The sequence below is a fragment of the Coenobita brevimanus genome, chromosome 40 (genome assembly GCF_032717465.1).
Source record: "Coenobita brevimanus isolate Jiangsu-jjx chromosome 40, ASM3271746v2, whole genome shotgun sequence".
NCBI classification, from domain to species: Eukaryota; Metazoa; Arthropoda; class Malacostraca; order Decapoda; family Coenobitidae; genus Coenobita; species Coenobita brevimanus.
In genome coordinates this window covers 1010597-1024872 of record NC_136993.1, presented here as the reverse complement: position 1 = coordinate 1024872, position 14276 = coordinate 1010597, and the positions used below count along the sequence as shown (strand labels likewise).

Here is a 14276-nt window from a genome sequence, read left to right as displayed (position 1 = left end):
CCCATCACCTTTTTAATTTTATTCTTATTAGCCACATCCGTTGGTGAAGATGGCGCCTGATTGGGAGATACTGGGTGTGCCTGGCCAATGGGCGTGGTGGGGGTGGAGCCGTTGTTCGTGGCCCCGCCCCCATTCGCCTTAGCATTGGCCGACCTGGGCATAACGGTTCGGGTTTTCGGACGACGCCAATCCTGCAATGTGACAGAGGACCCAACATAGGACAGAGCAGATCTATAAGGTGTCTCTAGATCTGGGGAAAGAAGGCAGCTGTAGGGACCCATGGATGACAGGACAGATGTTGCATGTCAGACCTTAAACTTCAGGTATGGGTCAGGTTTTGTGTTTCCCAGTTTCATTAGAAATTCAAAACAAGTCAATTTACCTTGCTTTCCTAAGAGATCAAATTATTACACTAACTTTAACTTGTTCCAATATTTATTAAACTTTCCTGATCATAATTTCAATACTCTAGGTAAAATTTTTGGGTCTTCCAGCTTCGAACTTGACTCCCGAAACTCTGGGTAATATATCTGAAGTACTACTGCAATGTTAACTTGACCAAATGTTTCCTATACTTTCCGACAAAAATTTAAATAATCACAAAAATGTTGTACTGTACTATTTTCCTGATAGGCAGTAATGTTTGTTAGTCAAAATTATGTGCTTGCTAATGAGAATCTTGAATTACTACGGTACGTTGATAAGACTGTAGCATATTTATACACATCTTCCAACCAGATATAATGTAGCGGAGATGTACTTTCACTGAACAAGGATAACCCATCGCAAAGAACAACGCCATACATAGGTCAGGGGTTGAAGTCTGACCTCTGACAATACTAACCGAAGTTTAAAGGTCAACACCAGGTCAGCAATGCACTCTGAATCCCTCACAGTTCTGTTTTTCCTTAATATTTTTACCGCCTGACTTATGTAGTGGTAAATCATTTTCCAACTTTTTTTTTTTTTTTTTTTTTTTTGAGGGGTGGGGGTAAGTTTGATAACAATGAAACAATTTAAAACAATTGTGATGTGTCACTGATAACCACTTATGTAATTTTAAGGCCAATGACTTAAATCACCAGTTAATATTGCATTTTCCCATCTAAAGTCATCACTGAGTGGATATTGTCATTGCTCTAAGACAAACTGATGCCTCAAATCAATGTGTATTAACTGGATATATTTAGTTCTAGCAAAACTTGTCCATATGTGAACATCTAATGAACTATGAAATATGACAAATTGATCAGTGTGTGAATTTTGATATATTACCCAAATTATGATAATATTTTACCCATTTTAGTGATTTCTTGGCTTGCTGTGAAACTGTGAATCAAGCGAAAAGTGTTAATCAAAATAAGCAACACATATCTATCATTCTGTGTAGGAGTAGAGTGCACTGCTGTGAGAATATAAGGGGTGGGGGTGACATGCTCAATATAAGGGAGAGGGTGGCCAGGTGCGTGAGAAGGGAGGAGAGAGGGGAAGATAACACTGAAACAGGGGATGCACACACACCTTTCCCACATAAACCCTTTCAGTACGAGCACATCTTTAATAATATACAGTACTCTTATTTCAAACTAATATTCTCAGCTTACAAAGGACCTCTAAAACTGAAAGAGGGCATATTTTTAATACCCCTTCAGTATGATTTTTAAAAAGCTTATCCTTGCAAGGTCTAGATTTTGATTTTTTTCCTTACCTATTTTTTCCATAACCATTTTTCAACCTCCTGACATTTTTAACTATATACAGTATTAGTTCTTACTTTTGACCTCCTGACTATTTTTCAATTCTTTCTTTTGCTATTTTTCAGCCTCATGAAAATTTTTAACTTTTTTTTTTACTGTTTTTTTACCTCCAGACTATTTTTTTTTACTATTTTTCTATCTCCTGATTATTTTTAAACTATTTTCTTACTATTTTCAACCTCCTGACTATTTTGTAACTATTTTTTTTGTTATTTCTCAACCTCCAGACTATGTTTAAACTATTATTTTACCTCTAATCTTTTTAAAGTTATAATTTTTTACCTCTAGACTAATTTTTAACATTTTCCTCTCGTACTGAAGGTGTTACAAAATAGAGTATTGTATTAATCCCTCCAGTACTCTTAACACCATTTTCTTTGCTTATTCTTACTACAGACTGTCTGCATATTGAGTGTATAAGTGAATTCTCGTACTGAAAGAGTGAACCACCTCTACTATAAGCAATCTGAACACTTTGAACCTCATTCTCGTGGGCTTAGTAGGCTCAGTATAGCTTCTCTTCCTTATGCTAAACAAAATATCTTCAAGGTAGGTAGTTAATGGAAAAAAATTATCGTATTGAAGGAGTAATGGTGTAATATATAATCACAAATCGCTCAGGAAGAGGTGCTTGGGAGACTCCGGAGCCCAGAGAACACATTAAATATATATCAGTATGCTTGACAGGGCTCTCGATACAACAGTCTATTCTAGGTCTTACAAAATTTTAAAACCTGAAAGAAAAACGTAAGGATTATATCATGAAATTTTAGAACTGTAGATAAACACATCCAAATATCAAGTGTAAACAGACATAACATATGGTACTCAATTACATAACAGTTTTGTATAATGCGAGTATGGCCAGGATAGCACTTCCTTACACCACTTCATGACGAGGACATTTTGCAGTCTTCTTGCTACCACCAGAGGATTTCACTCATCTTAGGACAGCCACCAGGTTGTCAAGGGGGTTGCTGAAGGCTGAATCTATCCCCTACAGATTGAAAAAGTCTCTCACAAGCTGAATTAAATCGTCTGGTGGCAGTAAGAATTATACAAATCATACTGAAATGGTTAAACAATGGCCATCCACAGACCCCACTCAGTACCTAATAGTACCACCAAAATGCTGTCGCCTTTCCTGTTATTTTCAATTTCTCAGTATCTTTTACAACCATAAAAATACAGCGAGTAACAAAGTACAGTCACCCTTTTTGTTTTTTTGTTTTTTCAAATTCTGACTGCCACATCACCATCTAAATACAGCTGTAATTTATTTATATATATAAAAAAAAAAAAGTGTTGCTTTTTCTGTTACTCTTAATTTCACACAGTACCATCAACTACGTACATGTCTGGGGTAAGTATGGCCGCACCCTATCCATGAGCTTTGAAATTTTGTTTGGTGAATCCCCTACAAGTGACAACGTAAACTTTATCTGGCTAAAATGATAAGTGTCATCAGTCCTAGTTGCTAAGGTAATGTCTATCTATCTATCTATTCCCAGACGCCTCAATCCCGTTCGGGGTGGCCACAAACAAATCGCCTCCACGTCGCCCTGTCCCCCGCCATTTCACTACCCCACTTCCAGCTCACACCCCCCTCTCTCATGTAATGTAATATAATTTAATCAAACCTAATCTAAAAATGAGGCTGTTTTATCTTGAGGAATCCCTGTATTGTGGCTGGTCATGGTACAGCTAATTCCATCTCCCCCCAAAGAACTGGAAGCTAAACCAAGTGCCAAAACCACCTAATCCCTCCCCAACAGTTGCTGGAAACTGCTGGGAAAAAAAGGAATTTGAAAAGCATAAGATGTGTAACAATGTAAGTCTTAGCTTGAACACTAGTCACTCAGGAAGACCCCCGAATGACTGTACCTGTGGCTGAATGTTTCCTGCCTAAGACTAATGATCGTGTCCAGTTCCTAAGCTTGTGGCCACACTTCACTCTCATAGCAGTACCCCTCTGGATCAATGGCAGCCACCCATCTGGTTCCTGGATACAAATTTTCAAAGCCCATAGACAGCAAGAAAGCTATACATAATATTCTTGGTGTTTGAGGTACTGAGAAGAGTTGTGTAAAACATCCCCTCCCTATCACCTCATCCTTACCAGTTTGTTTTTAGATTTGGCTAATTAATATTATTTTTTATGCTATGTATGAAGAGATGGCAATACCAGAAAGGTTTATGTATAGCACAAAAGGGTAGTAAGGTATAATACGCAAATAAATCACTCAGGGAATGGTGTTAGGGAGCTTCACGATCCCAAACTACTTACACTTGTACCTCCCTCAGTCAGTGCCACCATATTCTTCTGTTTATCTATATGGCACCGACAGCCACTATCATACTCCACGTGGATTTTTCATACAGATGCTGCCACGTGCTAGGAAGTTGCCACGTGTTATGAAGCTGCCACGTGCTAGCTTGTGTTGGAGCCTGCCACGTACTAAGATGACGTCCGCTCCCACGTGCCTGAGGTTGCCTGTGTCGAGCTGCCACGTGTTAAGAGGCTACCACAAGCTAAAGGTTGCCCACGCGTTGAGGAGCCACGTGTAGGGGGTTCATACGTGTTAGATGCAGTCACTAAGTACAACACGTGACACTTTTCCACCAAACTGTGATCCAAGCAACACTTAATCCAGTTTCACATGACTAATTCACACGTTACATGAAGTCCATAACTCTTGTCCCATTCAATTACTCTGGTATTATGCTCTACGTTCTGTTACTCCGGTGTCTCAAAAATGCATCAATCTGTGCACAAAACCTCAAATTCATGGCACAGAAAATCATTAATTCGTGTAAAATTTTCACTCATTCGTTGCACAGAAAGTCATTTATCCATTTAACAAGAATAAACAATTTCTCTCAAAAATTCACCAGCTCCTGTCACAAATCTGGACAATCTTCAATCTTCCAAAAGTCTGACCGTTAATCTTCAATCTTCCAAAAGTCTGACCGTTAATCTTCAATCTTCCAAAAGTCTGACCGTTAATCTTCAATCTTCCAAAAGTCTGACCGTTTCAAGCCGCTTCACAACGTCACATAAACACACAAATTATTCTGTTCCTAAATACCACTGCTATTTATTTGTCAGGAATACCAGAACCCTTTTCAAACTTCAACTTTTACGGGTTTCCTGTTGATTTTCATAATATTTACGCATATCAAGTATTTTATCCATCTTTTCACTATGTAACTACCAGATGTCAAACGAAATATTACGGTGTGCTGGCTTATCTTTTACACTAATGCGTAATTTAAAAAAAATATTCAAATACTCAATTATTAAAAAATGCAAACATGAAAACTTTTTCCATCACTGCTTTCCAATATTCAATTATTATCAGTTATTCGCACCTCTTCAGATTTTTTTTCAAATATTTAAAAGAAACACTGAAGTATTTGATTATTTAAATATCTGCTGCCTTTGTGGGTAAAAAAAAAAAAAATGGAAGGCAATTCAAAATACGAAGATGATTTACCAATGAAATGGGTGACAATAACAGATGGAAAGGAAGTGGTGTGTGTGTGTGTGTGTGTGTGTGTGTGTGTGTGTGTGTGTGTGTGTGAGAGAGAGAGAGAGAGAGAGAAACAGCTGCAACGGAAGGATGGTAGGGAGGGAGAGGGAGATAAAGAGAGGGAGGGATGGGAGGGGAGTTATAGCTGGAACGGCAGGAAGTGGAGGGAAATAATGGGAGAGAGGGAGGAAAGACGAGGGAGGGAAGGGGGAGTGATGGGAGAGAAAGAAATGTCAAAGGAGAGAGAGAGAGAGAGAGAGAGAGAGAGAGAGAGAGGGGGGGGGGGTGGAGTGAGTAAGGATAAGAAATGGGGAGGAAGATGATGAAACAGGAAACAGTTACATAAAACAAAGACACCACGAGCAAAAAATATGATTACAAGAACTATGACATCACACACACACACACACACACACACACACACAGATAAAACAACGCTATAACGATGACGAGGTAGATGTACACGCATAAATTGGACGAGCCGCAGTTACACGACAAGAACGAGTCTCCTTGGTTACTAGTCAAATTTAACCTTCAATTTGACTACACTTGCCCATACATTGAGCTGAGAGGGGCTAGGGATCTCTGTCAAGTAAAATAATATAAGTACTGAAACTGGAGTCTCCTTGGTTACTAGACGAAATTACTCCCGTACAACTACACGGCCATAAATAAAATAAACAGATAAATAGCTGTAAGGGGTTAAGAATATTTGCCAAGTAGGAGTAAATGCACTATAGAAAGAATATGAAATTACTGGATGGTGTCTCCTTGGTTACTAGTCAAAGAAGGAAGTACTGGAACCACTCAATGATCAGGGTAAGTCCTTCCCTGACCACAATGACATCACAGGTACTTCCTCTCTCTCTCTCACACACACACACACACACGCACACAAACACACTATTCAAATCACTTTCATATATCCCTTAATCCTAACTTCGCTACCCTCTTCATCTATCTATCTACCTAATACAAGAAATCTCTCTCTCCCTCCCCCCCCATCTCTCTCTCTACTCTCTCTCTCTCGCTCTTTTCATCTCTGCGTGAATTCAGGAAGTGCAAGCAGCGACTAAACAAAAGCGCCCGGGAAATTCATGTTCCTTTAGATCCTTGTTGACACACACACACACACACACATAAATACAGACATGAAGAGCCAGGTACACATGCAGACAGACAGACAGACGGGTAGACAGAGATTAAAAGACAGACATAAAACAGACGGATGGGAATAAGAGTGAAGTATTACGGAGACAATCACTAAGTATAGACATATATAAATACTGACACTTGGATATGGTAGATAGATAAATGGATCGATAGATAGAAAAGGGGGATAGATTAATTTGATAGAAGGATAAATATTGAAGATACGATAGACTAACCGATAGACAGGTAGATAGATAGACAGACAGCAGTGAGGGGGAAGGGAGAGGGGATGAGGTAGGGGAGAAGGAAGGGGGGTTTGTGGAAAATGGGATGAGAGAGAGGAGAGAGAGGGAAAAGGTTACTGGGGGAAGAAGGGGAAGGTTAGTGGTTCTCCCTCCCTCCCTCTCTCTCTCTCATCTCTCTCTCTCACACACACACACACACACACAATCGTCTGAAGGTATCATGAATTTAAAAAAAAGGCAAACTAAATGGTTACGATCTCTAGACTGAATAAAATCGTCTGAGAGAGAGAGAGACGGTGATGGCAGTGAAGGGGTTAAGGTGTGTCGTGAGGGCAGTGATACAGTGCGACGGGTCACACTGTTGTCATGGCAACGCTAGCAACAACGCACACACACACGAACGCACGCACATTCAGAGACCCCGTGCACATGATTAGACCAACCAACCACACACACACACACACACACACACACACACCTAAAAACCAAAGAAAAACACTCCGACAAACACACAACAGTACCTTCCTCTCTCTCTCTCTCTGAATATTCTGGCTGTCTAAATAAACACAGACACTCAATCACATCCTCCCTCCCCTCTCTCTCCAAGCAAATCCCATGAAAATAACAACTCAGATAGCTCTCTCTCTCTCTCTCTCTCTCTCCCACTCCTTCCCTCTCGCGCCCCCCCTCCTCTCTCAAGCCTCGGACGCAAACAGATCACAAGGGCTCACCGGTAAAGCAATTTGAACACAAACTTAGGTTAAAAATACGCACATACCCTTTCGACGTGCCTGGGGAACCTACCTACCTACTTACACATACTTACCTACCTACTTACATACACACACCTACCTACCTACTCACATACACACACAAATACGGTACACAAGGGAAAGATACTGATACACATATTTAAACGAAGCCAGATTGTAAGTATTATTTGCATACCCTGCATACTCACACAAATATTCATCTATCTATCCATAGCCAGACGACTTAATCCCGTCAGGGGTGGCCACAAACAAATCGCCTCCATTTTGCCCCGTTTCCTACCATTTTGCTGCCCTTCCCCCCAATTTCCAGCCCTCTCTCATATACCTCTCTACTCCATTGCTCGATCTCCCCCTCCCCCCTTCACCTCACACATACCCTCCTAGTTAGTCTCTTACTCCCCATCCCTCCACTTTGCGTCCCCTTCTCATATACCTCTCTACTCCATCCCTCCATCACATCCTAGGTCTCCCCATTCCCCCCCCGTCCACCTCACTCACATACACTCTCCTAGTTAGTATCACTCTCCATCCCCCAACTTACACCCCCCCCTCTCATATTCATACATACACGTGCCACACACACCTACATATCATCAAACACCCATTTCACACTAATACAGGAGTAAGGAATTAATGATACACACATTTCACACAGAAACCTTCACAAATACAGTACAAAATCTGTGTGTGTGTGTGTGTGTGTGTGTGTGTGTGTGTGTGTGTGTGTGTGTGTGTGTGTGTGTAGTCTATTTCTCTCTCTCTCTCCGGGTTAAAGAATTATTCCCACGGGTCCTTTCCTCCAGCCTTGTTACTTTTTTCTCTAGTTTCTTACAAGTGTTTGTGAGCGTCCGACTGCTTGGCACTGGAGCGGATGTTTGTGCTGGCTCGATCTCACTCTCACACCCTCCTTACCCCCTCTCCTCTCTCCCTCTCTCTCTCTCTCACACACACACACACACACACACACACACTCTTGTAGGTTTATAATTACAATCGTTACAACAGCAAATTCATCATCATCATCATCATTATCATGCTGAGTACAAGTAGTGATGTTTATACTGAGAAGATTATATTTCATCACTATCATCATCACCGTCATCACTACTTCCATCACCATCATGCCTCATCACTACATGCATTTACCTTTCACTTTCATCATCATAACTACCACCATCGTCATCATTACTACCATCATCATAATCATCACAGTAGTCACACGAGTTACCAATACTTATAAAAATCTATCACTTCCACTTTCATCACAACTGTCATCATCACTACCATCATCATTAATATTGCGATCACGAGTTTGTGTACTATATGACTTCCACTTTCATCACTACTGTCAACACCGCCATCATCATCATCATCATCATCATCATCACCACCACCACCACCACCATCATCAATATTGTCACGAATTACTAACTGTTATATAAGGTACCGCATCACTTGTCACCACCACCATCATCATCATCATTACCATCACCACTACCAACACCACCATCATCATCATCATCATCATCAATATTGTAGTCACGAATTATTAACTTTATATACCGCATCACTCGTCACCACCATCATCACAACCATTTAACACAGCAGCACTAACATCCTCACCACCACCATCACCACAACACACACGGAGAGAGACTGGCACCAGGTGTGTTATGTGTACATGTGTGCGTGTGTGCGCGCGTACGTGCGTTGCCAGACGTACAAGCATCAGATCTGGCGCCAATGTGTAGGAGGAGGAGGAGGGGAGGAGGAGGAGGAGGAGGAGGAGGAGGAGGGGAGGAGGAGGAGGAGGACGAGGAGAGGGGAATAGAGGATGTGAGGGGAAGGGTAGAGTAGGCGATACACACATCTACCTAACAGATTCCGTATCTACCTACGAACCAGTCTACCTTTAGCCATTACCACCACCCTACCTACCTACCTACCTACCGTTTTACCTACTTTCTTACTAACCTACAAACTTACCATCCTTCCTTACCTACCTACCTACCCCTCACCCACCCGCCGACATGATTACCTACCTACCTTACCTTTCTTTTCTCTCTACCTACCTCCCACCCACCTACCTTACCTCCCTCCCTACTTACGTGAGTGCACAGCGAGGTGGTGTGTGGGCATGACAAACGAGCGAGACGGGATGGAAAGGGATCACTGCAACTGTAAACACACACACACACACACACACACACACACACACACACACACACACACTAGTTTCCAGGATCAGATTAATACATACACATAAACATACACACATTATAAATAGCACATATCTCTCAAATATATATATAATCAAACTACAGTATATATAATGCATAACTCTCACTCCCTCTCTCTCTCTCCTTGACAGACAGACAAGCGTAGACAACACAACCATCAATACAGATACTGAACACACACACACACATACACACGCGCGCACACACACACACACACACAGGGCAATGAGTCAGCCTTCAATAACCTTCCCCCTCCCTTGGAACACCTGTAGCCTGGCAGGTGTGCGGGAGGGGAATGGAGGGAGGGGGAGGGGTAGGGGGGTGATGAGTAAGTGGATGATGATGATGATGATGATGACGATGGTGATGGAGGGGGAGGGGGAGAGGTAGGGAGAGAGATGAGTAAGTGGAAGATGGTGATGATGATGATGACGATGGTGATGGAGGGGGAGGGGGAGAGGTAGGGAGAGTGATGAGTAAGTGGATGATGATGATGATGATGACGATGGTGATGGAGGGGGAGGGGGAGAGGTAGGGAGAGTGATGAGTAAGTGGAAGATGGTGATGATGATGATGATGACGATGGTGATGAAGGGGGAGGGAATGGTGATGATGATGAAGAGGGCTAGAGGAGCAGGTGGAAGGGGAAGATGGCGACAACGAGAGAGAGAGAGAGAGAGAGAGAGAGAGAGAGAGAGAGAGAGAGAGAGAGAGAGAGAGAACACGAAAGGAGGAATGGGATGGAGAAGAGACAGGCATATAGATAAAATAGATTTGGATAGACAGAAAGGTCGACAGGTAAATACTGATTGGCAGGTACACAAATAGATAGAAAGACTGATAGATATATAGATGGATAGACAAAGGTAGACAGGTAAATGGACAGACTGGTAGATATAGACAGATATGGAGAGACAGACAGGTAAACAGACTGACAGGCAGACAGACATATAAATACATAGACACAGGCACACACACACCACACACGGATGGATGGGTGTTTGGACAGACAGAAGAGATGGAAAAATAGCCAGAGCCTTTAACAGATAGATTAGGTGAATACGATAGACAGAATAGATAGATAAATAGACACAGCCTCACCCACCACCCTTCCAACACAATCAAAAATGCAACTCAAACCCACATCAAAGGACCTCCTCTGGGAACTGCAGGTAAAATAATTCCACCTGATTGCCTAATAAGATTCAAGACCAACACTCAGGTAACTTTAGTTCAACCACAAAGAGTTTATTTACACCTACACGTAGTGAGAGCGTCGCGTGCTTAGTCTCGTAACTTTAATTCAATACCATCAAGAGTCTACACCTGCATGACAGAACCAGGTGGTGAGAGCGTCGCGTGCTTAGTTTCGTGTTCTCGTGGTTATTCTGGGACAAAGGGTTAAAATATAATCTCTTCTTGGTCATGCTCCTGTTGTATTGTCAGTGGGAGCGTACACACACACACACCGAGAAGGATGTAAGCCCTGAAGCAATCTGGTTGTAAACATGCAGTCTCTCTCTCTCTCTCTCTCTCTCTCTCTCTCTCTCTTATACGCACACTTGCCTCACACCTGCTGACCAATCTCCACCCTCATCACAACACTACGGTACCTGCCTACCTCACCACACCACCATCCTACTTCCCTAACCACACTGAGAGGTGGGGATGAATGATGAGTATGGTGATGAATGTTCCGTGTGTGGTGTAGTGATGAAGTGATACCGTAGAGTGATGTGGTGATGACTTATGATACGTTATAGTGACTGGGTGATGAGCTGACAATAATGAAGAGTTATGAGTGAGGGAAGTTTAGTGATGAGCTGTGATGAGTAAGAGAGATAGTTGTGTGTGATGGTGAATAGCAATGAATGTATGGTGATAAAGAAAGGTGTGATGACGAGTGGTTGTGGTGGTGGTGAGACGAGGTGTGACAAAGAAAAGAAGTTAGACGGGGTAAGTGAAAACAGGGCGAAACTATGGAGAAAAAATGAAAGGTGTGTGTGTGTATGTGTGTGTGTGTGTGTGTGTGTGTGTGTGTGTGTGTGTGTGTGTGTGTGTGTGAGAGAGAGAGAGAGAGAGAGAGAGAGAGAGAGAGAGAGAGAGAGAGAGAAGGATAACAGATAGCGTAGGTGTAGGTATGTGTAATGATGTAATATTGTGTACATGAGGAAAGGTATATTGTGTGTGTTTACGTACAGTATGTGTGTGTACGTATGTGTATCTAGGTATACTGTATGCTCAAGTATGTGTGTGTGTGTGTGTGTGTGTGTGTGTGTGTGTGTGTGTGTGTGTGTGTGTGTGTGTGTGTGTGTGTGTGTGAAGTTGGTTAACAAGGAGAGTTGGTGTGGATGTTGTGTGTCTTGAAGGAGGAGGGGGGGGGCTCAACATGTCTTCTCAGATTCTCATTAGTCTCTCTCTCTCTCTCTCTCAGCTGAGTTAAGTTTTAATTTCCACACAGCACTGTCTTAATTTATTCCTCCTCATGCCTGGCGATTTTATTCACAGGGACTACTTGTATCTATCAGACGACCACCATCCATTCACTTGATTTAGTGCCACCTTGAGAGAGAGAGAGAGAGAGAGAGAGAGAGAGAGAGAGAGAGAGAGAGAGAGAGAGAGAGAGAGAGAAACCGGAAGAGATAGGTCAATTTACTGTGAGAGCAAACCTTGGCATTTTTCCCTTCCACCTCACTTCCCCTCCCCTACCTTCTTCCCCTGCTTTCCTCCTTCCTTCCTACCTACCTACCTTCCCCTATCCCACTTCCCTCCCCTCACATCCTCTTGCCTCTTCCTCTTCCCATTCTTCCTCCTTCACTTTCCTACCTTCTTCCTGTTCCCAAGCCCTATTTCCATCCCCCTCCCTAACTCCTCTTTCCCCTCCCCTCACTTTCCTTCTTCCTACCTCTCTTTCCTTTCCTTCCCCCTCCCGTTCTCTCACTTCCGCAATCCTTCCTTCCTTTCTTTCCCTACTGTTCACCCTCGTACCTCCTCTCCTATTTCCTTCCCCTACTTTATCCTCTCCTTCATCCTCATTCACTTCCCTCCCTCCCTCCCTTCCTCCTCTCTCTCCCTCTCTCTCTGCCGGAAGCAGGTAGATATGATGCCAGTAACACAACCCATACCTGCAATTTCCCACGACTAAAACAGTGTTGGTTAAAGGCGGCTCGGTAGCTGATGCAATTTTTATCTATATATATAAATACATAGAGAGAGAGAGAGAGAGAGAGAGAGAGAGAGAGAGAGAGAGAGACGTGATGAAGAGCAAGGAGAGGAAACCCAGGAATGCACGTGATGGAGAGGAGGAGGAGGAGGAGGAGGAGAAGGAGGAGGAGGAGGAGGAAGACGAAAGATAAGCGAACGTGATGGGACACAGTGCAGTGGTTTTACAAAGGCTTTATCTGATCGGTGTGTGTGTGTGTGTGTGTGTGTGTGTGTGTGTGTGTGTGTGTGTGTGTGTGTACATCAAATACTAGACCTTTAGTACGATCTTCGAGTTATAACGTCTACTCAATAATAATAAAAAACAACAGTAGTAGTAGTAGTAGCAGTAATAATAATAATAATAATAATAATAATAATAATATTAATAATAATAATAACATACCAATCTATCAAGTCTCCCAATCAGTTAACCTATAACAACCTAACCTACTCATCTTTATCCCTTCCAATCTACAAAGCCTGTCTACCCATATCTATCTATCAGTCTCCATTCTAATCTACCAAGCCTATCTACCCATATCTATCTACCTGTCAGTCTACCATCCCAAGTAAAAGTGTAATTAATTCAGGTGACAGCAGGACGCAGAAAATACAGCGTGGTCCAATAATGACCCTCCTTTTTCCAGTCCAGACGGTGATTTCTGTGTTGTGGGGATGGTTCACACACACACACACACACACACACACACACACACACACACACACACACACACACACACACAAACACACACTCCAAGCCCATACCAGCAGACTACGCCATCACAACATACTCTAAGTCAGCGTCATCAATATCCACCCTGTATCACTCACTCATACTCGACTGACACACACACACACACACACACATACGTCTCCCTCCCTTCTCTCTCTCTCTCATACACACACACACACATAGTCTCCCTCCCTTCTCCTCTCTCTTTCTCTCACACACACACACACAAACACACACTTACGCCCACACCAGCACACTGAGCAATTTCCACAAGATTCTTTCACGTGTTTATTGCAGTGCCCGACCTGCATGTAAAGACGTCATCGAACTGAAAGGGTTAACGCCATGTAATGATGCTAATTATACTTTCACTATCACTAATTAGGTCATTAGTGATAATTTCAATGGTATTATTTCCTTACATCACTGTGAAAATAATGATAATCCAAATAGCAATCATTTCTCCATAACCCTTTCATGGTTTCCACTCTCCTTTCTCTACCTTCACTTCCACTACCATAACTACCATCACCAACCCTACCATAACTACCATAGCCACCATCACCACACCTAACAAAACCATCACCACTATTTACTATTACTACCATCATCACTATACCTTCACTATCACTACCACAA

At 42.4% G+C, this 14276-nt stretch overlaps 1 protein-coding gene across 1 annotated transcript in view; it reads right to left on the bottom strand.

Annotated features, from left to right (window-relative positions):
• X11L (amyloid-beta A4 precursor protein-binding family A member X11L) overlaps positions 1–14276 on the bottom strand; it is a 572323-nt gene that overhangs the window by 52935 nt on the left and 505112 nt on the right. The window contains exon 13 of the mRNA XM_080270416.1: positions 9–191. Coding sequence (XP_080126542.1) covers positions 9–191 — 183 coding nt within the window. The remainder of the gene's footprint in view (positions 1–8; positions 192–14276) is intronic.